The sequence below is a fragment of the Phyllostomus discolor genome, chromosome 6 (genome assembly GCF_004126475.2).
Source record: "Phyllostomus discolor isolate MPI-MPIP mPhyDis1 chromosome 6, mPhyDis1.pri.v3, whole genome shotgun sequence".
NCBI lineage: Eukaryota > Metazoa > Chordata > Mammalia > Chiroptera > Phyllostomidae > Phyllostomus > Phyllostomus discolor.
Window position 1 is genome coordinate 96,686,156 of NC_040908.2, and position 26,445 is coordinate 96,712,600.

A 26,445-nucleotide genomic window follows, 5' to 3' on the forward strand; every position below is an offset into this window, starting at 1 on the left:
ATTTTTTCTTTCCCTTTTTCAACTTGGAACATATACATGAGGCTGAGGTAACTATTTTGTTACAGTAGGCAACAAGAATAAAGAAGAGTTCTATGCTTCTTTATGTCAGAAATGAAAGATGGAGACAGTCTGGGTACCTGATAGCATTGTTAGATTACTGCACTAGGTTAGGACTTCCTGCCTCAGACCACTCTTCACAAGAGGTGATTATGTAGTCCCAGATGCTACTGATTATACATCATTAATCTACATATAACTAAGAAGGAAAATAAAATACAGACAATTACAGAATAATATAATGCTCTCTCTTCATATCAATTGTAAATGAAAAGTTAATTTTACAGATAAGAAATTTGAAAAACGTGTTTACAAGAGTTAATGAACTATTTTTTTAAAACTTTTTAAAACCATTAGTTGAGGTGTCAAACACTTGCTGCTGAAGTTTCCTAATAGATACCATTCTAAAATAGACACATTTAGACTGAAGTTAATGTGACTGAAAGTGGAGAAGGAAGAAGATTAGGTTTTATTAAGAAAGCTGCTCTTTGCTCTAAATCAGCAATCCAAGATGGCTGAGTCCAGAAATCCGGCAGCATGTTGTGTCAGGCATGGGCCTGTTTATTGGCAGATTTATTTCTTGCCCCTTTCTGGTCTGGTCTGTTCTGTGCCAGGCTATGTTCCTAGCCTTCTGGGTGAGTGGGGTCCAGCTAAGTCAGCCAATGAGATGCATTTTCTGGAAAGTGGAAGAAGACAGGAGGGGTGCATTGTGTTCCTTCTCTTTCTCTGTCACTAGCAACTGAAAACTCCTCACTGGATCAGGCCCTTACCAAATAGACCAGCCAGAGTTGCAGCACCTGCCTAGTGTTCCTGACCTCTTGTCTTTTTGTCCTTTCATCCTGGTAGTCGTAGTGACTTCCTGCTTTTCCTCATCTCAGGATGGCCTCACCAACCCTTATTTGACCTCTTGGTTCCCTCATCACCTGTGTGACCAACTCCTTGCATTAAGTCTCTCTGACACTTGGACTTTTTGAAGTGGTTTTTGTTTCTCTGACTATAAGTCAGTGATACTTTTTGAAAAGTTGAATTTTCAGTTGTAAGCTCAAGTTATTGCACACTAAGTCAAACAGATGGGAATCATAGCAGGAGATATGTTTGGGACTTGAGAGAAGTCTGATTCCCTGGTCTTTTTCCCAACACCTAATATAATATATTCCCTGGGGAAGAGGCGATTATTCCCATTGTACAGTGCAGCTGGCAAGCATCCTGGGGAAAGGGAGTTTTTAATGCTCCTCCCCAGATCATTGGTTTGAATGTTCAGAGGTAGAATAGTCTTTATTCTTGTTCAGAAGGACATGACTTACATGTTAGTTTCTCTTCCAACAGAATTCTATGTTACTATTATCATGTTTTCTCTCCACTTGGATACTTAGGAATAAATAAATATCCTTTGTGCTTAGATTGCTGGGTCACCTTGACCTGCAGAAGAAAGTTTACCTCACCTAGAAGTGCTGGAATAGGAGGTGGATATAGTAAGTAAATGAGAGTTGGATTGCCTCCTTAAGGGGGAGAGGTGAGTATGATTGGATTATAGTGAGGTTTTGAAATTGAAAATAAGGAAAAAAGGTATGTGTGGAAACAGAGAAGCCAGAAGAGGATAATAGATATCTTCCTTCCTACCTTCCTTTCTGGAGAAATTTTCTCTCTCTCGCTCTCACTCTCGCTCTTGCTCTCTCTCCTTCCTCCTTCCTTCCTTTTCTTTCTGATAATAGCAATTTAATTTTCCTTTGAGAAATCACCTCTTTCCCACTTAGTCCACATGGTATGGTGGCATTAACACTAACCCTTCCTCTAGGGATAGGCAGTTAACCCAAGCCTGGCCAATTGGAGCACTATACCTCCCAGGCAAAAATGATTATTCAGGATGGGCACATGTCCTAATCGAAGCCTGTGAGATACAAAGTTGTAACTTTTGAAAGGGAAGCCTTCACTATTGTTCAGGCTGGATACAGTCAAGACACAGGGAAGCAAAGGTGAGAGACAGAAACAAAACTATTCCTGATAACATTGTTGACCTGCTGGATTCAGCTGTGGCAAAACCCAGAACTGGCTCCTAAACTTTTGAGCTATGTTAACAAGTAAATTCCTTTCTCTAAGCCTATTCTGAGATATGTTTTCCTTCCTTCCTTCTGTTTCCCTTCTCCCTTTCCTTCCTTTTGCTGAAAGAATCCCATAAAAAGCTTCTATATATTTATGCTATCTTTTACATATTATTATTTCTTCCTCCATTTTGCTGACAAGTATTATAAAAAGTATGCATATTTATGCATATCTTGGGGCTAAAGATGATTTAATTTGGTGAAAAGGAAACTTAAAATACTATTTATAATATATAAACAAACAAAATCCCCCTTTTAATATTATTGCATGCAGATCAGGGACAACAGCATTTGGTTTTAAAATATCTATGGTTCCTGGCCAGGTAGCTCATTGGTTACAGCACCGTCCCTATACCTCAAGGTAGCAGGTTTGATCCCCTGTCAGGGCATATACCAATGAATACATAAATAAGTGAAACAACAAATTGATATTTCTCTCTCTCTCCCTATCCCCCTTTTCTCTCTCTCTCTCTCTCTCTCTAAAACATTAATAAATTAAAAAACAAAAACCTATGGTTAATATGTTTTCTTAATTCTCAGCATGTATTGTTTTGGCAATGGTATAGTTGCCAATGAAGTTGATACTAAGGCACTACATGTACTTTGTCTATTATAGGAATTTAAGAAGCATATTTAAAAGAGGCTATATTACCAGGTACAACTCACAAAAGTTTGTTAATGTGTAACCAATGGAATACACTACTGAAAGTAAGCAAATATTTTCTTTATGAAATTCTATGATCTCACAGGGAAATTACAATTTAATGTCACATACAAGCTTTTGTTCTTCAAAAGCTTGGTTTGTATTAAGTCAGTGGGCACCTATATCAGCGTTGACTTTCTGTTTAATATAGGAGACCGTTCTGCATGGCGTGGGCCCAGCTCCCATTCGGAGATGCACAGGACCCATGCCCACAGGTAGGTTTTCCCATGGGGAACCAGGCCTGCAGTGTGCCTAAGCCGCTTTGAGACTTGCTTTTGCTAAAACTCCCTCACCTTGAATTGAGACAGCAAATGCTTACTGTAACTTCTTAAAATCCACCCTAAACTTTCCAAGGATGAGTGTAGCCAGTTCAACTACTTTTCCCTTTTCATTTGCAAATATCCTTCTTCTGTGATGTCATTAGCAGCATGGGCTCCTTTTTTTTCTGTAAAAGGTAACCACCTAAAGTGAACCTTTGCACAGTAAATGAAGACCATCATGTAATGTGAAGAAAAAAGAAATAAAGGCCTGTCATGGCAGAGGCTGAGGCTTTTGGCTCCTCTTGAGAGTGAAGCTGCTTCCCCTTTTCCTCCACAGGACTCAGTGGTCCGTGTGAATCTCTCTCCCCCATCCACAATGTCGCGGACCCCACGAGCTGGAGTCTGCATCAGTTTAAGTCTAGTTTTGGCCTATTTATAGAAACCTCATTTTCATATAATTTAATTTTTATGGAGATGGCTGCTTTGTAAAATAAAGTTGACTGCCAATGTGAAACTTTTCAAAAGGGTAAGTGAACACTGATTTCTTTATTTCAAAACTGATGGCATTGAGTGCTTTTTGGTTAATTTTTCATGTAGCTTTAGAAAAAAATCAATTGCAGAGTAGGAAAGGAATGTAGAGCTATTTCAGTCTCAAATTCTTATTTTTGGAGGAAACACGGTTACTGAGATATAAAATGGAAATAGTGGAGAAAGCATTTAAGAATTTGTACCGCCTTTGGCAACCACAGAGTAGAAGGGAACTAAGCTGTTCTCTTTTTTTTTTTTTGTATTATTACTTTCTCATTCCCTTTCTCAGGTCTACCTCCATGGGTACAAGATGAGGTTCATAGATAATTTTAGAATTACATATTTCTTTCTCTTTATTAGTAGGTATTTATTGATATTGATTTTATTTCTTTACTATCCAACTTTCAGAGTCATTAGACAGCAACTATATAAATGTCAATTTTTATTATTGCTCCATTAATAATACTAATAAAAAGGATAATGTCATACATCTTTTTTGCGGTGGGGAAAGAAACAATGGAACCCTGGCAATACAGTTGGTCAAAATTTGGTTAGAATGTTCCCTATGCCTCCTACAAAGTCCCATCTTTCCCTCAACCTCTGTAACTCTCAGGAAGAACTGTGTAATGATGCTCAGTGAGGCTGTGTTGACCTGGCCCAGTGTTCACTCAGCCTGTCTGACTAGGCGCTACACAAGAGGCCACACAAAGGCCCATCATGCCTGAGAATTAGGCAATTTTCCTCCATTTCTTAGTAGGTGCTGTGTATAAAGGGTCTTAATACAAACGTTCTGATGAACTAAAGAATGTTAAAATGAGACAAGTCAGTATTTCACTAGTGTTAGAAACAAAGTAAATTTGCCCATCACTATTAATAGTTCTCAGAACTTTCTGTGATGTAGCAACAACATTTGAGATTATGATTTCATACAAGATAACCACTTTTGAATTTTTAAAAACTATTTTTTAACACTTGAAATTACACACAATACAAAATACTTGTTTTACAAGTTGAAATCTTTACACTTATGGGTACAGTTACAGTAATGCAAGTATATTAGTGTATTCACTTAGAGCAGAGTTATTTATCTTCATTGGGCTTAACACAAAGCCAAGAATGAATTATTTGCTTAAACTGCTTTCTAGTCTTTGAATTAAAAAAGAAAAATTACTTCTACGTCCTTTATAATATTGTCAGAATGTGAAATAATGCCGACAATTAAGAAGCCTGGCATTTCTGTAAATGAGAGATCGTATTCCAATAGCTTTTACCTTGTAAATTGTAAAGTTTTGGCTACATATGTCTATCAAGTTGTCATTCTCTCAGCTTTCAGGAAAATTACGTCATCTTTGGTAATAGGCTGCCAACAAACAGAAACTATAGACTACACCATTTTTTCCAAAGAATCCTGTATTTTAATGAATAGCTGAATAAATAGACATCAATTATAAAATTCACATTAAGATAGAAGAAAATCCAAACATTTTGATTGCTTTATCTCTTAAATTTGATACCTACTACAAAACGAACTATTTATGTTAGGGTAAAAATAAGCTGAATCATGGGCGTGTAACTGGGAAGTGCTGGCAGATATATACAGTAACATGGAGGAGCTATAAAATAAAAGTGTTTATATGTACATACTTTTTCCTTACATTTTTGCATGGAGAAACACTGTTCTATAAAATGGGAAAACACACAGTAGGACCACATGCAACAAGGACCAATACAATGTGCACAGCAGAATAATCAAACAAGACACAAGAACTATGGGTTTAAAAAAGAATTTCAGAACAATTAAAAAAAGGAAAGATTGAAACCTGGAATGCTTTCTTATTGAGGTTTCAGAATATAAATTTGTCTAACAAGCTTCTTGATAGTTTTTAAAAGTTTCCACTTGACAACCTATGGATTAAGTGTAGAGCTAAAAATAAACCATCATATTATACAAAACTTTGTATATTAGCATACAAAAGGTAACAATTTACTTTTTGTATAAAATATAACCTTTTGATAGTATATTTATTTCACATAAGTATAAATATAACCCAAAGAATATGTTTTAAGTATTTCTACCAAAATATTCTTTACAAAAGTTTACAAAACAAGTAATTTATTCATATTTACAACCTAGCACAGAAAAGATTCTGGGCCACTGATGTTGGTATTGTGTAAAAAAGAGTGCTTCTAGACATTTTAAAGATTAGGAGAGGGTTCTTCAGAACTGTCAAAATGTGTTTTTTTAAGAACAGATACTTAAAGTTTTAGTTATTAAATGACTTCAGTTAAATTACATTTAATAATTGAATATGTGAGTATACACCTGTAACTAAAAAGCTGAAGCTAACCTGTGTTCCTCTGTAATGAGGAAAACGATAGTGATATTTCGCATTCATCTCAAATCAGCACACAGCTTCCCCATGTCACAGCTGATCTGTATGTGGGCACTGAGGTTACATGACTCACCAACTCTTTCTTTGATACAGTGCTGAACCCTGAGGGAGAAAACTTGGATACAAAGGGTCCATCTAGCACGTGGCAATGACTCATCACTTCAGGGACAGAAGAATGAATAGACTGCTGGTACTAACAGGTCACACTCCATGTAGCTGTTTACCGATACAATATGTCCAAATAAGGACAGATTATTTTCTCTCTCAGTTATGCTTTCCTTCAAAGCCTACAAAGTAGACTTGTACCCACCCATACCCACCATCCCTGGTCTGATCTTTTGCTTCTTGTCTTCAACCAAAACATGATACCTTCTAACCTCAGTTTTGACGTCCAAACTTTCTTTTCTTACCAATCAGTCTCTGGTCATCAAAATAATCAGGGAGGACCAGACCCAATTTCACTCAGCTTGGGAACTAACCAGCAGGGGCCATTATAATACACAATACCCCATGTTATCTGTGGCCAAATAAAGCTCCTAGACAGCAATGTCCAATGGGGTGCTTTCTTCTTTTTTAAATAGTGAAGCCTGATCCAGACATATGTGCAGTAATATTTCAGTATGACTTGGACAAGTTGTGATTGCATCTAAGACTTGGAAATAGACATGGAAATTGGTTGTAGAAGCCCAGACAGAGTTGGACAGCTTGCATTCATGTCTCATCACTAAATACAGCATCTTACTGAAGTAGAGGATAGGTGGGAAAACTGAAAAAGTGAGCGGTGAATCTGGGGAAGGTATTCAACAATTCACTGGGTGTCCTCTAGTTTCTCCAGCTTTTCTTTACTTCAGACAGTGTTTGGTTACTCCATACCTGTAACATTTCAATCTAGGGTGTTTTGGGGAAACTAAATGAAAAGATAAAGTGGACAGATGAAACCACACATATCTATTAGAGCAAATTAAGGAATTTGTTGTTTGTTAATTGGAACTAATACCTCTGCATGACATGGGGTTTAAACAAGCTAAAAGTTGTATTACTTTTTTTTCAAGGAGAAGAGGAGCTTGGGGAGCCTATTTTACACAGCTAATTACACATCAACATCACAGTTCTGTTTGGATAAATTAGATACTGTGTCCTGGAGTTTAGACAGGGAGAAGTGATCCCAATGTTTTACTTTCAGGTTTGAGATTTAAAATGAGCATTTTGGACCAAAACGTTCATCCACATAGTTACTTTCTGCTTTCCACTTTTAAGCCGTGGTACCTTCAGGTAGTCCTACTAAAAGTCAACTGTTAGCCTTTCCAGAATCCATGTAAAATACTGCCTTTTAGTGCTTGGAGTTGGTGAATTGTCTCCCTTTTCTCTTTTAGGAGTTGTTCCCCAAGATTTCATCAAGATTGATGTCTTTCATCCAGTCATCATTACCAGGCTCTGTCTTCAATAAAGAATCAATGAAATCAGCATCACTGTTTAGGGCAGGGCCCATGTTATCAGTCTGTTGGCTGAGAAAGTCAAAAGCTAAGTCATTGCCATGGTCAGTTCCTTGAAAAGCCCTTGAACTTTGGTTGGGTGAAGGAAAACTGCCAGGTGTCAGAGACGGTGGCTGGCTTATGCCTGTCCTTGACTGACTCAGCCCCGTTCCTGACTGGTTCAAATTGGGTAAAATCTGTGTGCTTAGCTGATTGGGTCTGAGATTCAGACTTCTGAGTGGACCTATGGTTTGTCCATTCAATGTCTGGCCCATTTGGTTTATGGGTCTCATTTGCACTGCTGGTGTTATCTGATTAGGAGGAGCCAATGCCCTCTGGGAAAATTGTTGGCTACCCACTGCTTGTTGCAATGATTGGTTTGGAGTATAGGCTGCAGGTGTACCTGTGGGGAAGCGGACTCCTGTGGACTTCAGGGCTTCCTGCTGTTTGGCTGTTGCTTCTTGGGAGGCCCAGTTAGGTGCTGTTGTGTTGGATGTGATCATTACATTCGCTGTTCTCTGTGCTGGCATGCTTGCCATAGTATGGGTTAAATTTGGTCTCAGTTGTGGTGAATTGCCAACAGGTCCAGCTCCAAAAGTGGCCACATTATTATTACTACTTGGCCCTAAGTTAGGTGGCCGTGGCATTAGAGGGTTGTTCTGATTTGTTATCAGTTGGTTTGGGTTCCTCTGCTGGGTCAACTGATTTATTCCTGAAGAGATGCTGTATGTGCCAGGTTGGTTGCATGGCATGTTTCCATACATCCCTATGTTCTGAACTGCTGTGGATAACGATGGCATTCTTGTTCCATGGGAAGTAGACATGAGGCTGGAGTTTGGAGTTAAAATGCTGTGTGTTGAGACTGGGTTTGCCAAAGTCTGGTTAGAGTTTAAACTCACTGTTGATGAGCCACCTAAGAAAAAGAAGACAATTATATTAGTTCATAGCAGTAGGTTATTTCCTTCTTTTTTTTTTTAGCATTTTGCAATAACTTATCAAGGACAAATGCATGGCCTTGAAAATCACCAATTCTTCATCTGAATTATCCCTATTCAACAAGCTGCTCCAAGTGGCTTCTGTTTCCAAAGGGTAAATTCCTATCTCTTTAAATACCTGGAATTCAGTGTAACAGTGCTTCAGTGGCTATTTCCATATGGAAAGCCTTCTGCTCCAGCAGGTACAGTTACTATTGCATTGTGATCCATACACCATGAACCTCACTAAGCTCTATCTTTTCTTTAAAGTTCAGGCCAAGGTGTTTCATTAAATTTTCCCTGATATCCCAGCCTCCTCCCTCCAGTAGCATTTACTCTTTAAAGTTTTCATTTAGCACTTAGCCTTTGTATTGGGAAATCCATGGAGCCTCAAAGGGCCTGCCAGCTATGTTGATACCTATCCATAAGTGATAGGATGTGGGGCCTTCCAATAATAAGCTGCTGAATAGAGAGGCTCCACACATCAGATAGCAATTAATTAGCACCTTGAAATCTTCCTGACTTGGGAAGATTAAAGTTATCATGGGAAGACATCTTGAGCAGCAAAAGTGAGATGTTGAAAGATTTTTTTTAAAGTACATGTTGGAATTCTCCAAGTCTAGTGAATGGTGCAAAGTAGATATTTAATTGATATCTAATGAATGAATGAGTGAGTGAATGAGAGAGTGAAGCAAAGATATAAGTTGGAGAAAGACACTCTTTTAGAGTACTCTCCCTCCAGAGAATCAGAGATACTGAGAAATAGAGAACTAGACACACATACAGATATTAGAATGGCAGAGTATGAGGACAGCATAGCTGTAATTGCAACCCTAGGACATCCCCTACTGCTCGAGGATAGCTAGCATAGTATACAACATGAGAGGCTGCTGGCTTTGCTATGTGCTTTAAAATATGTCTCCAACTAGATGACACACCCCTTGAAGGCAGGAGCAGTATTCTTTGTATCTCCAGACTTAGCACAGGGCCACGAATTGTGTAGGGCAGAAAGTGTTTGATGAAGAGGGATCAGAGTCTGGTGGGAGATGCCTGAACATTAACTCAGAGTCCACAGACCGCTAATGAGGTTAAGCAACATCATCTTGGTATCTGAAGGTTTCATGAGAACAGAATTGACACTATGAAAATGCTATGGAAAAATTTTAAAGGTTGAGAAAATCACTCCTTCTGGGTGCTGCTCTCTATTTTAATAATATGCCCTGAGAAAGTTTATGAGGAAAGCAGTGTTTTTAAACAACCAGAGTACAGATAAGTCCCATAAAGATCACAAAATATTATTCATAATTAATATTTAGAAACTTATACTATATGGTAGAAATTGTTCCAGGTGCTTTTCAGACATCACTTCTGATATTAACATTTGGGTAAAATGATTATTATTGTATTGAGGTTAAGATAAAAATGATAAGCCCTGGCTGGCATAGCTCAGTGGGTGGAGTGCGGGCTGGGAACCAAAGTGTCCCAGGTTCGATTCCCAGCCAGGGTACATGCCTGGGTTGCAGGCCATAACCCCCAGCAACCGCACATTGATGTTTCTCTCTTTCTATCTCTCTCCCTTCCCTCTCTAAAAATAAATAAATAAAATCTTAAAAAAAAACAACTAGTAAATTGAAAAAAAAAAGACTTGTTTTAAAAAAAAGATAAAAATGATAAAAAGAGTTGGTGTTCTGCTTGTTGCTTATTTCATTCTCAGAAGTCATGGAAGTACCACACTCTAGAGCAGTGATTCTTACCCACTTGGGGGTCAGCAGTTGGATGCTGAGAACCTCTCCCTTAGGAAAATGCCCATATGCACTGTGGAAGAGACTTCTAGGTGCCTACCAAATATCCAACTTCACTGTCTTTCTTAGAAACAGAGCCTTGATATTGTAATAAGGTTCCAGCTGAAAAACCACATTTTCCAAATTTTCTTGGTGATGGTTGGGGGGAAGTAAAAGTGGGGAGGTGGTGGGGCAGAAGGGATCCATATGAATAAATTCGGGCTAAAGACAGAAGTTATTAGGTGAGGGTTCAGGAAACCTACTTTTAAAAGGGAGTTTGGTTCATGTTCACTGCAGCATTATTTATAACAGTCAAGATTCAGAAGCAACCTACCTGTCGAATTGATGGACAAATGTATAGAGAAAGTGTGGTATATATACAGGGTTTGGCAAAAGTAGCTTTCAGTTTTTTAAATGGAAAATAATATAACAATTAATAAATAATATAAGAATAAACTCTGTTTTACATATTCTTAATTGTAAACCTACTTTTGCCCTACCCTGTGTATGTGTGTGTATACACACACACACACACACACACACACACACACAATGGAATACTACTTAGCCATAAACAAAGATGAAATATTGCCATTTGTCATAAGATGAATGGATCTAAGTGAAATAAGTTGCTGAAAAGGACAAAAACCATATGATTTTACTCATATGTAGAATATAACACCAAAAAGTAACATGTACTAAGAAAACAGAAACAAACTCACAGATAAAGATAACAGATTGGTAGTTACCAGAGGGAAAGAGAGTTGGGGAGGGGGGGTCAAGTGAATGGGGTCAAGGGGGTCAACTACATGGTAATGGAAGGAAACTCGACTTTTGGTGGTGAGCACATGATAAACTATATAAGTATCAAATACTGTTGAACATCTAAAATGTATGTAATGTTATTAACCAATGTTACTTTCAAAAGTTTTGTTTTTTTTAAAGTAAAGGGAATCTGATTCATTTTGGAGGTCATGTTATTTCTTCCCTTCTTCCATCTTTCTATCTGGAATACGGATGTGGAGCCAGTAGGTATGGTGGACACAGCAACCCTTAGAGTAGAAGCTACATGCTAACAATGGTGGGGCAGAAAGATAAAAGAAGCTGGATTCCTGATAACATGGTAGAGCCACCAAACTAGCTTTAGACTACTAGCATTTGGGATTCTTTTATATGAAAGGGGAAGAAAAGTCCAAACACCTGCCTTGAATTTTGTATACTATTTCAAAGGTAGCTTCCCATAAAACCCCTGATAGGCCATGTGTTAGAAACCACATTCCAAATAAACCCAATCTTCTCTTTCAACATCCTTGAAGGCAGAAACATCTAGAGAACCCTGTTGTTTCCCCGAGGCAAAGTAACCTTAGGGAGCAGAATACATATATCCCATTCCTAATTTTAGTGGAGAGAGGCAATCTAGCGCATTTGAAAAAACTGACACAAATCAGAACAATATATTTATAACAGGACCAGAAAAATTAACAAATAGGAGTGTTCACAGGCCCTCTGTTTCCAGACGGTCTTCTTCATGGCTTCCTGAACAGATGACGGTAACAGGTAAAGCACAGGGAACTTGGGAAATTCCAGGACAAGCTTAATTTACATGCGAAAGTGCAGTGAGTTCTGGTCAGAAGGGGCCTTGAATAGATGGTGAATAAGAGAAGGTTCTGTTTAGGAGAGGTCTTTTGGAGTTCAGAGAGTGAGAGGAGAGATTGTAGGGGTGGTGCTTTGTTATATAGAGAGTTCCATTAAGAAGTTTTGCTTTGTATTTGAAATGTAATCACCTTCGGTATTTTTAGGAGATTTCATAAAGACTTAGCTAGCTTTTTAAAAAATTTTTTTAGAGAGGGAAAAAGGAAGAGAGAGAAATATCCATGTGAGAAACATTGATCGGTTGCCTCCCATTTGTACACTGACTGCAACTTAGGTATGTGTCCTGACCAGGGATTGAACCCGCAACCTTTTGTTGCATGGGACAATGCTTCAACCAACTGAGCCACACCAGCCAGGGCTTAACTTGCTCTTTAGTTATTTCTTGGTGGCAGGACTATCTGTGTTAGGGACAAGAGTCTAAAGGTAGAGACAAAAACTTTGGGCTTTGAGCAAGTTACAGATATGACTCAGAGAGAAATGTCTACTTACCTTATATGCGTCAAGGCATGTCATTAGGAGGAGAATAGTTGAATCTAGTAGTCAGAAAATATTGAAGATTTTTTTGAACTCTCAGAGGTAGTATGGAGAGCAGTGAAATATGTGAATATGGGACAAGATTAAGCAAGAAATGATATGAAAACTAAAAATATTCAAGTTTGGTCTTGATCTGAAGGCTATATGAGAGGTAGTGAAGGAGTCTAAGAAAGATGTTACAATTAAAAATGAGATGAGGAAGAGTGGAAATATAAAAAATGGAACAGTTTTCCTCTTTCCACAGTTATAATTTCTATTAATTTTTTAGAACACTTACCAGAATACTGGGCAGTTGGTTGCATGTTACCCACATTTCTTCTTTGGTCTTTATAATCTGGGGGTGGCCTTGTCAAATGTCTGTTTATCTGATCTTGTGGAGCAATTTTCTCCTTGAAAACACAAATGAAAACATATTGAATTGCATATTGAAAACATATTGTCACCTTCTCACTTGTAAAAATTTATAGACTGTTATTCAAAAAAGAGTATAAGAACAATCTTACAGCCATACTTGTGATTCATGGACCTTATTTAGTAGTCTCTCCATTCTGTTTCAATAATCGTTCTGCATGGAAGTGTAATTTCTAGTTTCCTTAATATTCAACATGTGTTTTGGGTCTAGTAATTACTCTAATTTTCTTTATTTTGCAATTAAGTTTCAATGAGGACTAAATTTGTATGATTTTTCACTGGACAGTTCTAGTTTTTTTTTAAATCCTCACCCAAGAATATGTTTATTGACTTTAGAGAGAGAAGAAGGGAGGAGAAGGGAGGGAGGGGGAGAGAAAGGGGAAAGAGGAGAGAGAGAGAGGCAGAGAGAGAGATCATTGATCCATTGCATCCTGTATGTACCCTGACTGGGGATCAAGCCCTCACCCTAGGTATGTTCCTTGACTGGAGATCAAACCTGCAACCTTTTGGTGCACAGGATGATGCTTCAACTAACTAAGCCACATGGCCAGGGCTCTGGTTTTATTTTGTAGCACAGCTGATGTGTTTTGGCACCTACAGAGGGTGTGGCAAAAGTAGGTTTACAGTTATTTATATTGAAATATACTATAATTAATAAATAATAATACAAGAATAAATTATGTTTCACATACTCCCTATCAACCTACTTTTTCCTCACCCTGTATACAGGTCTGGTCCAACAGAGAAAGCATAGGAGTAGAATTTCCAGATAAAATACAAGACACTGGGGCATTCTGTATTTTTTTTTTGTTGTTAAATCTGGCAACTCTCAACAGGAGATAACCTGTTAGGTAGTGGTAGGGGTGCTATATGCATTTTACTTCATTTTTCCTCCCATAAACAATATTTGAAGGTAGGTATGGTTATTCCCACCTCCCAGATCAGGAAATAGAAGCTTCCTTAGGCTAAGTAACTTACGTAAGATCATGTAGCAGCAGAACAGAAACCAAATCCTGAGTCAAAAACTCAGGCTCTTTCCTGCCTACCATAGGAGGGCCCCTTGCTGCCCTGTTTCTCTGTGCTCCCTTCTCAAAGCACAGACATTTCCCAGGCTCCTGTCTTCTCTTCCTTCTGAAATCACCCCCCTTTAAATCTTTAGAGGTTTCTTTGGGAGCTAAGATAGGACATGGGGACATTCTTTTATACTGCAATGAGGGAGAATGCAAAACATGGGGGGCCATGGGTGCCTCTGTAGCACCATGTTAGAAAGAAACTGTTATGGGATTTAGGCGTTGGCTGGGTGGTTTAGGGAGGGTCTAAGGAAGTGAGGGTTTGTAAGCTGTCAGAGAGTGAGGTTGATTCAGTGATTGAGGAATGATGCAGCTGTCACTCATTTAGGTAAAGAGGGGGATTTTGGTATTTTGCGGGTTGCACAGTGACCTTGTTTATATCTGTTTTTAGACAAGTTTGTGAAGTGGCCTTAACTTTGTCTCATTTTATCATGGTCTCAGAGTAGCCCTGTCTGAGGTCAGTATTACGTAACACGTTCAATGGAGGACAAAATAGCCTGGCTCTGAGTGTCCTGTCCGTTCTGGATATCAGGGGCTGCTTCTTTATTTTTTCAGTACCGCTCAGGAATTTTTAAAAATTGCTTCACTGTACCCCAAAGCAACCTCCATTTTCAAAGATAAAAATAATTGGCATAGAATGAGGACGCTGCAACTACAGAAAAGTCAAAAGTCAAAAGGAAAAGAAATCCTTTTAACAGATAAATGGGTAAATCAGCTGGAAGCCAAATGTAGACTACCTAACTTAAAACCACTTAAACCATGTATTTCTCAGTTTCCCATCAAATTCCAAACTTTCTAAGTGGAATAAATTTACTATATGGGGGGAAAAACAGCCTTAAAACAACAAGAAACCAAATTCAAATTCTTGTTTCTAAGAAAAAAATAACTTGAAAGACTCACAGGGTTTCTTGGGCATCAAGTAATTCATATAAAATGCAATTTTGATGAGCTAAGTGTAAATGAATCAGAAACATATGGATTACATTTCTTTTAAATATGGGTTTACAAATTAAGGGAAAAAGTGGTTGGTGAAACACTTTGGTTTTACCCAAACCCTAAATGTTTAAAAAACAGCTCGAGATGTTCTATGAACCCAAAATGTGGCAATGTTCAACCATTCTTGTTGTAAACTATTGTGCAAGCTGACAGTTTTGATTTTTATGCCAAGCATGAGACTTTCTGAAATCTTCTCTTTTTCAAAAGCATCTATTATTTTTTCTTATGTAATTAGGTGTTTCTGCTGTTTATATTGAAGAAAATAGGACTCATGTGTGTTGTGTGTGTATGTGTGTGTCAGAGAGAGGGAGAGAAGGCAGGGGAGGGAGGGAGGGAAGGAGGGGAAAGAGAGAAAGGGGGGGTAAGAAATCAGGCTTTTGGTTCCCTATTAAAGACTAGATTTTAAATCTGGACTTATTTTATATATATTTAATTTAATTATTGACTTTTATTCCCGAGTGCTAAACCTGGTTACTCAAAGTGTTAACATTCACATCTCTGAAAACTGAAGTTTCTTGAACTGCTTGTTCACAAGAGTTAGTTTTAATGGCCTTGCGTGTGGACTTTCCCAGAACAGCCAATTTGTCACTTTGTGATGAAAAGTAAGAATGACCAGATTCCAACACTGAATGGAGACTGCTTCATTTGCAAGAGAATAACATTCCCATTCTACAAAAGTGTAAAATCACAGGCATCCCTGAGATCACTTCTGTGTAACATGAAATTTAACTTATCAACTAATGTCTCAGGATAACCCAATATCTTGGACCTAAAAACCTAATATAGAGATACTCTTCTCTTGCACATATCCATCTGTCCTGCTTCAGTTTTGCCATCACAAAATATAAAATGTGGATAATTCTAGGACCTCCCTCATACTCCTATTGTAAGGATTAATCCTTTAATTCTGAAAAAGCTCAGCATGGTACCTGGTACATAGTAGGTGTACACAAAACGTGTTGATAGTTATAATATCCATTGTAATAAGTTCCACTCATCTCTCCTCCTTGTGTTTCATTGGTGGGAGAGTAACAGACAGTAAGGATAACACACTTTCAGGAGAAAATGTCTCAATTTAGGCATCTCTCTGGTCTTGCCAACTGACTGCGAATGACTACAAAGCATATGCTAATGTAAAGTGGCATCAAAGACTGTTTCTTCCTGGATATGCTAAAAAGTACAGGCACCCTCAATGGCATCCAAACAAGAGAAATGTGAATGGTTTATAAAAGCCACAAAAGCAGTGGCCTTGGTCTCATTCATCTCTCATGGCTTGGGCTCCTGACCTTTGCACCTGTCCCAGTGGTGACTCAGCTGGGTTCAGTGGGGGCGAGGCCAGAGCCAGGACAGGACCCTCAGGAGTGCTTCCTCGCCTTTTCATCAGAGCTGCAACTTCAGAAACTCAACCTGTGCAGGTTATAATTCAATAGGTTACTAGTACTAATTGGAGTAATGAGAGTGTAACCGGGAAGTTCATCTTAGATGGTGCATTTTTCTCTTCTGCTGTCCTTGTTTCTAAGCTATTTAGTTTATAAGTTAAAAAAAAAAAGTGAGAGTCAGTGAGTGAGTGACCCTGGGTTTTCAAAACTATGATTTACAGAAGGAATCGGATGTATCACTTTCTGTCAGTGTTTCCGCTACCAGGGGTGTCTAACATTTTGGGATCCCTGGGCCACACAGGAAGAAGAGTTGTCTTGGGCCACACATTCAATACACAAACACTAATGAAAACTGATAAGCAAAACAGATGTTTTAAGTACATTTATGATTTTATGTTGGGCTGTGTTCATAGTCATCCTGAGCTGCATGCAGCCCGCAGGTTGGACACACCTGCACCTTATAGTGTAGGGCAATACTCAAGGTCACCTGTAAATTTATTTCTCACTATTCCTTATTCAAATTCAAATAAATTTATTTTTATGTCTTATTGTGTGCTTTCGCCTCCAAACTAATTCCATTTGTCATTCCTAAAAATATCAATAATTGTTATATTATGTAAACTTTCCATTATGTATTAAACATTTCATGATACAACCTCAGTCTGATGAACAAATATGTACATAGGTGGTGCTTTTTGGTCTCTGGCCCACCCTCCACCTGAGTGATGGACCTCCTGTACTCTATCCATCAGAATCCTACAGTCCTTCAAAGTCAAGTTTTACCTCTTTTGGGAGACAATCCCCAAACTCTCCAGGCTGGATTTTACATTTCCCTCCATTACATTTTTCCTTACTGTGTTTATATCTTTATTATAATGCAAATCTAAATCTAGTACTTCCTTGTTTAAAGTCCTTAACATCCTCTCCAACGCTTTTGTAAGTTCTGATGTCTTAAGCTTTATTCTCTGGCTTTTCCCTATCCTTGTGCACATTCTATGTCTTAGCTACCTAACATGCAGTCTATTGTCTGTGAGTCTTGGAGTGTGCTGGTTCTTCTGGCTGTAAAACCCGGCTCTTCACCAGCATCTTCCACTTCACCTTCAGATCTTTAGTGGATATAACTTCCTCTCTGGAACCATTTCTAGCAATGCCCACACATAGCATTTAATCACATGCATTACAGTTGCCTATTTATTTGATATCCCCAGTGAGCTCTAAGCACCATATGGACCAAGAAGGGGTCTGTCTTGTTTATGGCTATATCTTATTGTAAATTACTAAATATTTCCTGAATGGATTATAGAGCTCATCACACCTTGGGTTTTTGACTCTTACTACACAGCTCCTTGAGCGTATAATTTTTAAATTTTGTTTTCCTTTTTCCTTTGTTCCTTGTCTCTATCAACCTGGAGAAGGTTAACTTTGTCCCTTTCTTCTTTCACTTGACCAAATAGCTTGAAGGGAGAGAATGAAACCTGCAGATAGGGCCTTGGTTTTCGGAGGGAGGGAAGTTTGGATCAGTTATTGAGTGTATGAGTAAGATACAGAAGGGATGAACAGATAAATATTGAAGCAGGGTTAATGTTTGGATAATGTGTGGGAAATAATAGCCTTGCCTTTCTTCAAGGCCACTTCACTATGATGAAGTGAGAAATACATTTTCAATTTGCTTTAAAAACATCTCCCATTCTGAGATGCTTTATTTTGAAAGTGGTATCTTAATGAATGAAACTCCTTGCTGGCTTTTAAAGTTCTCTTATCTCTAAAATCAGTTTGGATTTGAGGTGATTGGAGTTCACTATTTCTGCCCCTCAGGGCTGCAGACAAGACTGGTTTCTTTTGCTTAATCATATGCCCGTGTTGGTGGTTCTAAGCATTCCTGGGCTGGGCAGGGCTCGTGAGCCAAGTTGCCATGCATTCCATCTGTCCAGCAGTTGGTAAATCAAGTTTTTTTCTTTTTTTTCCTGAAGCACTCAGTATGTATAGAATTAACTTCTCTATAGCCAGAACACCCTTGTGGCTGTCATGTAAATAGGCACAGAGAAAGGGGCAGTGAGTAGAAACGGAAAAGAATGAACTCCCTCTGTTGGACCAACAGGTTTGCGCAGTAGACATTAGGAGAAAGTTTTACCGCATCCACCAGCATCTGCTGCTGCAGGAGAAGTTGCTGTTTCTGCTCCATGATCTGCCTCTGTAGAGTTTGTTTCTTTCCCATCAATTGCTGATTCAGCAGTGATTGCTGGGAGTTCATGTAACCACTTCCAGTGTTTGGATTTGAACAGGAGTTAGGACTTGGACTGGGGCCTGTGTTCTGGCCTACCACAGAGTGTTGATCCTAAAGAAGAGAAAGGAGGGAAAAAGCTACTGTGAATTAAAAGAAGAAAAATATATCACAAAGATCATAAGCTTAGATTCCGAATATTTTTCATCTTGTTAAGATCAAACATGGTTAATGGGTTGGAGAGCAGAGAATTGCTCTTTAAGTATAGAAGAAATAATTGCATATCACAGCAACCAAAGCAGCTGGGTTAAATACATTAGAGAATTGGAAAAGCTCCCATTTGACTCTGATAGTGGAACCTCCACATTCTGGAAGGTGTTTATGGAACCTCAAACTACCATGAAAACATATGGCAAATCTCTCAATTGCTCAGCACCAAACACATCATAAAGTGACAAGTTCTTCCTTTTCCCTAAAGTTAGCACATATCAATGCTGATCCTGCAATGAAAATAAGGTTTTAATTAATATCTTTAAAAGTTGAATAACTGGCCATGGCTAGGTAGCTTGGTTGGTTAGAGTATCATCCCCATACACCAGGTTGCAGGTTCGATCCCCTGGTCGGGGCATGTACAAGAACCAACGAATGAATGCATAAGTAAATGGAACAACACATCAATTTCTCCTTTTCTGTCTTTCTTTCTCTGTCTCTGTCTGTCTCTCTCTCTCCAAAACCAAGAAATACCAGTTGAATAACTATTTTGAATAGAAGAGGGCCAGCTTTCTCTGATAAGGCAGGAAGGGTTGTGATTTCTGTTTTATGAACACTTGTAAACTCAAAAGGGACTTCATTATTCTGAGACTTGTGTTAATTTTGTTCCCTGGTCAGCAAGTCAGATATCTCAGTGCTTACTCAAGAAAAGAGCACCCAACCAACTGGTAATAAAAAAGTATTGATTAAAAGCTCACATGGTATATTGAATAATATAGGGTATTAGTGAATTAGAGGTCTCTACCAATCTTTAGGCATTGACAGGTCAGGACCCTGCAGTGTAGAAAGCTAAACCCAGCCTAGTATTTTCATTATTATTGGGATATTATTATGTCCCAATGATGTGTTTAGAATTGAGCTGTACACTGTTGGGATTACAAGGAAACTAGAAAATATTGCCCTTGCCTTGGAGAATTTATCATCTAATTAAGGAAGAAATTACACAGTTACATGTAAAAGTATAAGCACATAGAGAGTCAAGTTTTAGATTATATAATGCAAGTACTAAGTCAAAGATCCTCACATTCTAATGATATTCGTTTGGGAAGCAGATGCCCTGGCCTTGCTCTAGAAACTCTGAGGCTATAGATCCAGTACCTGCGCAGGGGATTCTAATGCTCATTGGCCTAGGGACTGTTCTTTGAGAAATACTGGATATATGACAGCAATAAAATCCAACTGTCATTCCCTAACTGGACTGTGTGAGGTTACAGCGATGAAAAGGATAAAGGAACTCTCATTACAAGTAGTAGTAGTAGGAGTAGTGGTAATAAGTAGTATGTACGTACTGCATTTGTAGAAAGTCTCTTCCCTTTCATCTCCTTCTCTTTCTTTAGTTGTCTGCTGAGTTAAAAAAAAAAAAAACACCTGGGGATGTAGGAAGCATGGCCTTGCTTTAGTAATCCCTGGGGCTACAGAGCTCACCAACTGCCTCAAAAGAAAAGGGATACAAAATACTCTTAAAGATATCTTTGCACTGAGGCTTATTGCTGGCGAGTCACTGCTCAGGCTTTACTCGATTGCTCTCATTTCCTCCTTCAACAAAATAAGGAACCAAAGCTGTATTATCACCCCAGTTTTGCAGCTCAGAGAGATCTAGTTCTCAATCACTATACTCTATCATTTTGCAGTTGAGATGAGAAGCATTGAGGAGGAATATTTTCATAGTTTAAACCTGTGCCAACCCATCTGTCTGTGAAGCAAATGTTTATTGAGCACTCCTGTCAGGGGTGAGCCCCTCAATTGGGCACACCGAAGGGAGTGTGCTGGGGAGAAGGTAAGGGGTGTGGGTACTGATGGGCCCTCCTCCCCAGTTAATTAAAAATAATTGAAGCCAGCTCTGAGCAGCTTAAAGGCACCACCCTCTAACACACCTGCACCCAAAGTCCAGTCAGTTCTCTCAACTTTAAATCCACCGTGACTTTTGGGAAAGAGGCTATCCCACCTGCCCTACAGGCCTCTAGGGGACGAGCATGAGTGCCATCCAAGGGTGGTGGTTGACAAAGATCTGTGAGCCAAGTGCTCTCAGAGGGCAAGCAGAGGGGGAAATACATGAAAGGTTGAGTGTTGAGTCTTGGGTCCACCCACACTGATGAGAGGAAAGCGAGCCAGTGACAGGGAGAAAGAGGTGGGGTCAGAGAAGTGTAAAGATAATGAGACAAATGGTGGAGAAATTATTGTGAGAGAGAATATATCGGAGGCAGTGGTTGGCCCTCCACTCTCCACTTCAACCTGATTAGAAACGGTCTGCTCTTTTCTATGATATATTTTGGAGTTTAGTGCAAGACTGTGTGAAAAAAAGGATTTTGTATTTTAATTAATTAATTAATTTTTATTTCTTTATTTTTAGAGATCGGGGAAGGAAGAGAGAGAGGGAGAGAAACATCAATGTGTGGTTGCCTCTCACACGCCCCCTACTGGGGACCTGGCCTGCAACCCAGGCATGTGCCCTGACTGGGAATTGAACCTGTGACACTTTGGTTCGCAGGCCAGTGCTCAATCCACTGAGCTACACCAGCCAGGGCAGATTTTGTATTTTAAAGATCCAGTTGACAAACATATGTAGAAAATTAAATTCACTTTTCTTTCAGCCATCTTTGTATGGCCAGGTGGTGGACACAACCATGGGCTCTAGAGATGGGCCTGCCAAGATTCCTGTCTCAGTTCCGGCTCTTATTAGCTGTATGATCTGGGAGAAGGTGGCTCACCTTCATAAACCTCAGTTTCCTTATCTGTAACATGGGAACAACAATGCTGACTTCACAGGGCTCCCTCGAGAACTAGAGGAGATAATACAACCCCAAAATATTCAGCACATAGTAAGTAAGCACTTAATAAACAATAGCTGCTCATAATAGTTAAAGTTATTTTAACTCAGAGGAGAAACAGTCTGTTTATTTGTTTGTTATGAAGCAAGGGAGACAGGCCTTGCACATTGCAGAAAGCTGTTCCGTGTATCAACTCTACTGGAAATTCAGTGGTTTTGTGAGCTACCTGTGGAGTTACCTCCAGCCTCCTACCTGGAGATGTCAGAACATGAGCTGAACAGCACTCTCTGATGGGCTGTCTTTTGGTGAGTGCTTCTTTTATTTGGGTTAAGGGACTCAGCTCAGTGCACTGTTACTTTGCTCTTTGCTGTGCTGTTGCTTTTTTAAAATTTATTCACATCCAATTATTTTTTAACAGAGCAACCAATACGCATTTACTAAGTGTTATACCTTAATGTGCTCACTTGTAAAATGGAGGTAATTCCATTAATGACTAAAATTAGGTCAGATGAAATTCAGAACAGTTTCAGGAACTCAGTAGTGCTTGATAAATTTTAGCAATTAACATTTTTCTTATTTACTTATTTCTGTATTATTTTACATATGATAGAGATGGTTTAGAAACAATTACCTCCGTGAAGGAACTTACATTGCAAGTGAACTTGGATTGCAGGTGTGCTGTGTTTGGCTCCCACCATGTTGCAAACACAGGTTGACCCCTGTGCTCTCAGTTGGCCACAGTCCCCATTATTCCCTATTTGGTTATATCCACCTATTTTCCTCATCTCTACTACTTACTTGACCTCTGTAGGCATTTGAAGTTATGATCTCTGGCTTTTGGTTTACCTGGGAATCTAAGAAACACACATCACTTCCCCACATACACACTCACTCAAAGTTACTATGGTAAAAAGCAATGCACGAAGATTTCTATTAGGTGGCATGATACCTACCAATGCCTTAGAATTAAAATCCAGATTTCATGATGCCTAATTTAGTTACCCATGCATCCATTCACCCACTAATGAATCTGATAAATTTACTGAATATCTACTATATACCAGGTAGTTTTCTATTTTTTGAAGATTAAAAAGTATGTAGAAAGGGGGAAAATGAAGAAAAAGAAAAGAGTGCTTAATGTTGGTAGCATTGGTGAATGTCATCAAAATAATTTCCAGCGAAATCTGGAAAACCACATTCCTCTAAGATTTATAGAAGATCTGTTTGCCAAGAACATGTAACCGTGTCTCCTTCTCTCTCTAATCAGACAGATGGACTGTGCTAATTCTAGTTTCATTCCTTTGCAATACCAAAAGATATAAAAATAAGAGATAAGCTCTCTTTTGGAATTGTGTAGAAAAATTTTAAACCTTGCAGCTTCTAGCCCCTGGGCCTTACCATGCACTCTACCACACACATTCTTTTAATTCACAATTGAAGTAATATTTGGCTGATGCTACTTTTTTGCCCTTATGTTAACTATGAAACACAAAACATCCCCTTACACAGGCGTGCTGTCATTGCCAAGATGTTATGCAAACGTGAGCACATACAATAATTTGAAAGAAAAACAGGTTCCGATGTGTTGGCTTTGGTTCCTGCATTCAGACTCACTCTTTGTCTTATACTCAGCCTGTATAGAACTTGACTTAATAGAATTCATCTGTTTCCCTTTCAACACTCATTTTTTCCTCAGGAGCATGTGAAGGCCATGGTGAAAGTGGCACATTGTTAGCGCATTCATGAAAGTGTGTGTGCGAGGTTGTGAATGAACTAGGTAGTTCCATTGATGTAGTGTTTTATATGATGGAAAACCTAGTTTTGTAGAGAAACCAGGGTAAAGATTGATTTGGTAGCAAACAATAGCCACAAACTTGCTCAAATCATGAACTTAAACGGTCTTTCATTTTTTCTGCTTCTACCAATAAAATTATTGTATTTGATGCTAATCTATGAAGCAGACTTCTGGTCCTATCCTTCTGGAATTTAATGTAACTTTACATTTAATATGAACTTATACATAACTTTCCACATCTATGTGAGTGTGTGTATTGAAGTCCTGTTACAGCATTAGACAAGCCACTGAGTTAGAGTAATATGCCAGTGTTTAAATATGGTTAAAGCTTCTTGATCCTTGGTTTAATCCAGCACAGGACTGCTAGAACAATGAGAACATGTCTGTATTTTTTAAAATAAACTTCTGCCAATAATTAAGCTATGTCTTTAGAATTTTCTTCACTCTACCCTTATTCATTCATGCAACAAATATTTACTGAGCATCTACTATGCGGCGTGCATTCTTCTGGGCCTTGGGGATCAAAGTCCATGTAGCCTACTGGACGATTTTCCAGCTTGTCTGTACTTTCAAGTTTTCCAATTGGACTATTGGTGGGAAATTTATCTTCTAGTATGGTCTCAAGGATGCTAGGAGACCAGTTGGTAAATCAGGTATGTGATGACCAATGCTCTTAGCTGGAGGCAATCAAAGCATGTTCACAAGTAAGTAGCAGTGTGTGAGGTTAATTTACATTTACAGGAAGCTGGATGCATCTTGTAATGTATGGAAAATGTGGCCAAGAAACGATTTTCTAACTTTGTTACATTGGTGACTTCATACCTTGCCCATGGTTCACCACAACAAGACTGCAAACTATGTCTATAAGACTTGACAGAAAATTAAGGGAATGCTTGAACTCTTTTAAATTTAAAAAAAAAATTTATACTCACCCAAGGACATTATTTTTCATTGCTTTTAGACAGGAAAGGAGAGAGAGAAACATCAATGTGAGGGAGATGCATCAATATGAGAGAAATATCAATTTGCTGCTTAGTGTATGCCCCCTGACTGGGGATCACACTTGCCCAGACCAGGGATCAGACTTGCAACCTAGATATATGCCCTGACTGAGAATTAAACCCACAATGCTTCGATTAAGGAATGATGCTCCAACCACCTGAGCCATACCAGCCAGGGCCTCTTGAACTGCTTTAAACAGGTACCTCTCTTCCTTAGAGGACAGTTTACCTGTCCTCCCTGTTATACCTATATGTCTCTTAAAGCCAGTTTGAAGTCCTTTTGAAAAAAAAGGTCTAAATTTAAAAATTAGAAATAAATCCCCTCTATTCCAGTCCTAACAGGTAATTCACCAGTACTCTCTTATGTAAAATTTTAGGAATAAATATTTAAAGAAACTGCATATATGAAGAAAATTTTATAAATCTCAATGAACACATACCAGAGTATATGCTCAGCCCCTCGGGTCTTACTTTGATAAAATGTTTCTGTAAATTATGGTCAATATGTGAAAGATCTTTAAAAAAATTGTTAACTAATAAAAATGCAGGGATAACCTCTTCCTTTCATTTTAGTGGAGTGCAAATGTTTGTCAAGCAGGAGTGATTTCAGCCAAACACACAATGGGGTCCAATTAGATATGTCATGAAGCAGCAAACAAGAATGTTCCTGGTTTCGTTGAAGTGTGCTGAACTACTAAGACCCATTGAATTCTGTCATTTTTACTGTTCAAGCAGTTTTGTGGGCTGATCAGCTATGGTAAGTTTCACAAAGCAAACAAAGTTATCAGGCAGGTATTGTTCTCTTAACATTCAAAAAAACCTCTAAAAAATGTTCGTCTTGTTCTAGGCATCTGGGTAAAATAGCTCTCTGTTTCTCTTAACTTATTTTTGAAGGGGGGTATATAAAGATCCCCCCCACCCCAGAAATGAAGTAACTTGGATTCATGAGAGCATTCTGGCCTGCGATGACTGCCCTTTCTTTTTCTTGGCTTCCAGCGTGAGGCATCTGCAATTTGCAAAGCAAATTCAAGATAAAGTACCCAGCTGGGCATGTTTGTACAGTAGATCTCACAAACTGGTTTGCTATTCAATTAATCCCCCCCCCCCCTTTCCTCCTTCTTTCCCTGTCTCAGCGAACTAACTGCTCAACTGTTCCTCCAGGCTATTCATCTTCTGAACTGTCTACTTATTAAGCCATTTATTTATCTCTATGCCTGAGAAACAAGTTGCCTTAACTGTTTCAGATTCCCTACAAGCTGGCAGGCCCACTTAAGTTATTTATTTGGGGCATGGAGATTGAGGTGGCTGCGGACAGCTAAAGAAATGGAACAGTTCTTATTTGACACAACAACAATGACAATAAAATAGTTATCAGGAAATCATCCAGGATACAAGTTTTAAACAGAAAGACTGAAGATATAAAACACTGCTTATCTCTAAGTCTCCAGTCTTTTCTTTCAAGGGTCAGTAAACTATGGTATGACCAGTCCAATCCAGCTTGGCACCTTTTTTAGTAAATAAAATTTTATTGGAACATAGCCATACACATTGATTTATGTATTGTCTGTGGCTACACTATAACAGCAGAGTTGAAGAGCTGTGACAAAAACGTAATGGCCCACAAAGCCTAAAATATTTACTATCCAGCCCTTTATGGAAAAAGTTTGCTGACTCTCACTCTCTTCTGCTGTGCTAGCCAAGTAATGCTACTTCACACTAAATTGATAAAAACGTTTTAGAGAAAGAACCCACAATCCTTGAAAGGAACTGGCAAGTTGGGGATGAGAAATGCCTGTCATAAGATCTGTGTGCAATAGCTCACCACTCCAGCCACCATTACAAACTTCGAGAACTAAAGAGCACAAACTCACAGATCTTCTACCTCGCTTCATGTACAGATGAAGACATTGCCCAGAAAGGTTAAGAGATTGAGTTGCACAAGGTTACAAATCTAACTAAAAGATGAAGAACACATTTCCAAACATATTAGGAAAACATATTAAGGAGAAACGAATGTAATAAAAATCTATTTGCTTGAGAAAACTATAGCTTGTCTGATAGAACTGACTTGTTGGGGGTG

General features: G+C 38.7%; 1 protein-coding gene across 2 annotated transcripts in view; it reads right to left on the bottom strand.

Annotated features, from left to right (window-relative positions):
• Nucleotides 1-3,982: 3,982 nt before the first annotated feature.
• The window catches only part of MAML2 (mastermind like transcriptional coactivator 2), a 347,162-nt gene continuing 324,699 nt past the window's right edge, over nt 3,983-26,445 (bottom strand). For both annotated transcript variants that reach the window (XM_028515723.2, XM_036028659.1), the window contains 3 exons: nt 18,442-18,645; nt 12,732-12,843; nt 3,983-8,425 (listed from right to left, as the gene is read on the bottom strand). In XM_028515723.2, the coding sequence (XP_028371524.1) occupies nt 7,410-8,425; nt 12,732-12,843; nt 18,442-18,645 (1,332 nt within the window). In that variant the 3' untranslated portion in view covers nt 3,983-7,409. The remainder of the gene's footprint in view (nt 8,426-12,731; nt 12,844-18,441; nt 18,646-26,445) is intronic.